A 1,180-nucleotide genomic window follows, 5' to 3' on the forward strand; every position below is an offset into this window, starting at 1 on the left:
TAATGAAATTCTACCACAAAAGAAACATACATCCTTAAAATGCATTGATATATTATATCAGAAGCTCCCAGCATCAAAATAAGCCACAACCATGATTTTTAATCAGTCTAGATATTTCAGGTATGCAAAACTCGTATTGAACAGTTTACTCCATAACAACTATAGCTGAACACTTCTCCAGTTATCTGAACATAGACGTCTGCCTCACTGATACTGTAAGTTTATAACGGACGATACAATAGATCTAGAGCAGATGCGATTATCGTGGCCTGATTTTCATGGACACAGACTTAAGGGAGTAATGATCGCCTTTAAAGGTGTGCCACACCACACCTTCCCAGTATGGACAGCCCCACATACAGTTCTGCATGTAGCGGCCGTTGAGGTTGGACCAGCCGCAGTACCTAAACCACCAGCCGCCCTTTCTGAGCCAAGAGCAGTTGCGGCTGCTGTCAATGTCGTTGTCCCTGTCCACAGTGGAGAACTTCATCCCGTTGTTGGAATAGTGGTGAGTCATGGAGTCTCCCGCTGTGCCTGAATACCCGGAAATGGTCAGCCTGTACTGGTCCGACTCACCGGCCACCCTGGATGGGAACAGCAAATCACACAATATAAGTTATGAACAGTAATCTGCATTGATTCTGATTCTGGTCTGTTTGTAACACAGAGGGGTTCAGAGGTCTCATACCTCATTTCATTTTCATTTCATTTATTTATCCAGGTGATACATATCGCCTTGTCGGCGTTTTTCAATGATACCTGGTGGGTAAACCCCAACATAGTAAAATACAAAGTAACTGAGGATAAAATACAATAATAAATAAGAAGAAAATAATCACTATATACAAGTGTGCAAATAATCATAAGGTAACATAAAGAATCCAACCAAACATAAATAAGTTAAAGCGAAAGGAATTTGCATATCAATGGAACTTATCTCACAAGCATAAATCAAACAAAATCATATTAACTGGTAAGGAAAATCATAATGTTTGTAAATCACTCAACCAAAATCAAATTAACTGGTGAGGGAAGAAAGCCTGGTCTTAAATGCACTGATAGATTTTGAGTTTCTTACATGTGGCGGAAGGGAGTTCCAGAGAACTGTGCCGGAGAATGAAAATGATCCCTTTTTGTACTGTAGACGTGCTTTAGGTAGTTGGAGCCCCCCCCCCCCCCC

General features: G+C 41.0%; 1 protein-coding gene across 1 annotated transcript in view; it reads right to left on the minus strand.

Annotated features, from left to right (window-relative positions):
• Positions 1–259: 259 nt before the first annotated feature.
• Positions 260–1,180, minus strand: part of LOC109462239 (fibrinogen-like protein 1) — a 9,148-nt gene continuing 8,227 nt past the window's right edge. Inside the window, exon 4 of the mRNA XM_019758775.1 lies at positions 260–584. Within this exon, the coding sequence (XP_019614334.1) occupies positions 260–584 (325 nt within the window). The remainder of the gene's footprint in view (positions 585–1,180) is intronic.

This window comes from Branchiostoma belcheri, unplaced genomic scaffold (assembly GCF_001625305.1).
Source record: "Branchiostoma belcheri isolate BF01 breed outbred unplaced genomic scaffold, Haploidv18h27 scaffold114, whole genome shotgun sequence".
Classification (NCBI taxonomy): Eukaryota; Metazoa; Chordata; class Leptocardii; order Amphioxiformes; family Branchiostomatidae; genus Branchiostoma; species Branchiostoma belcheri.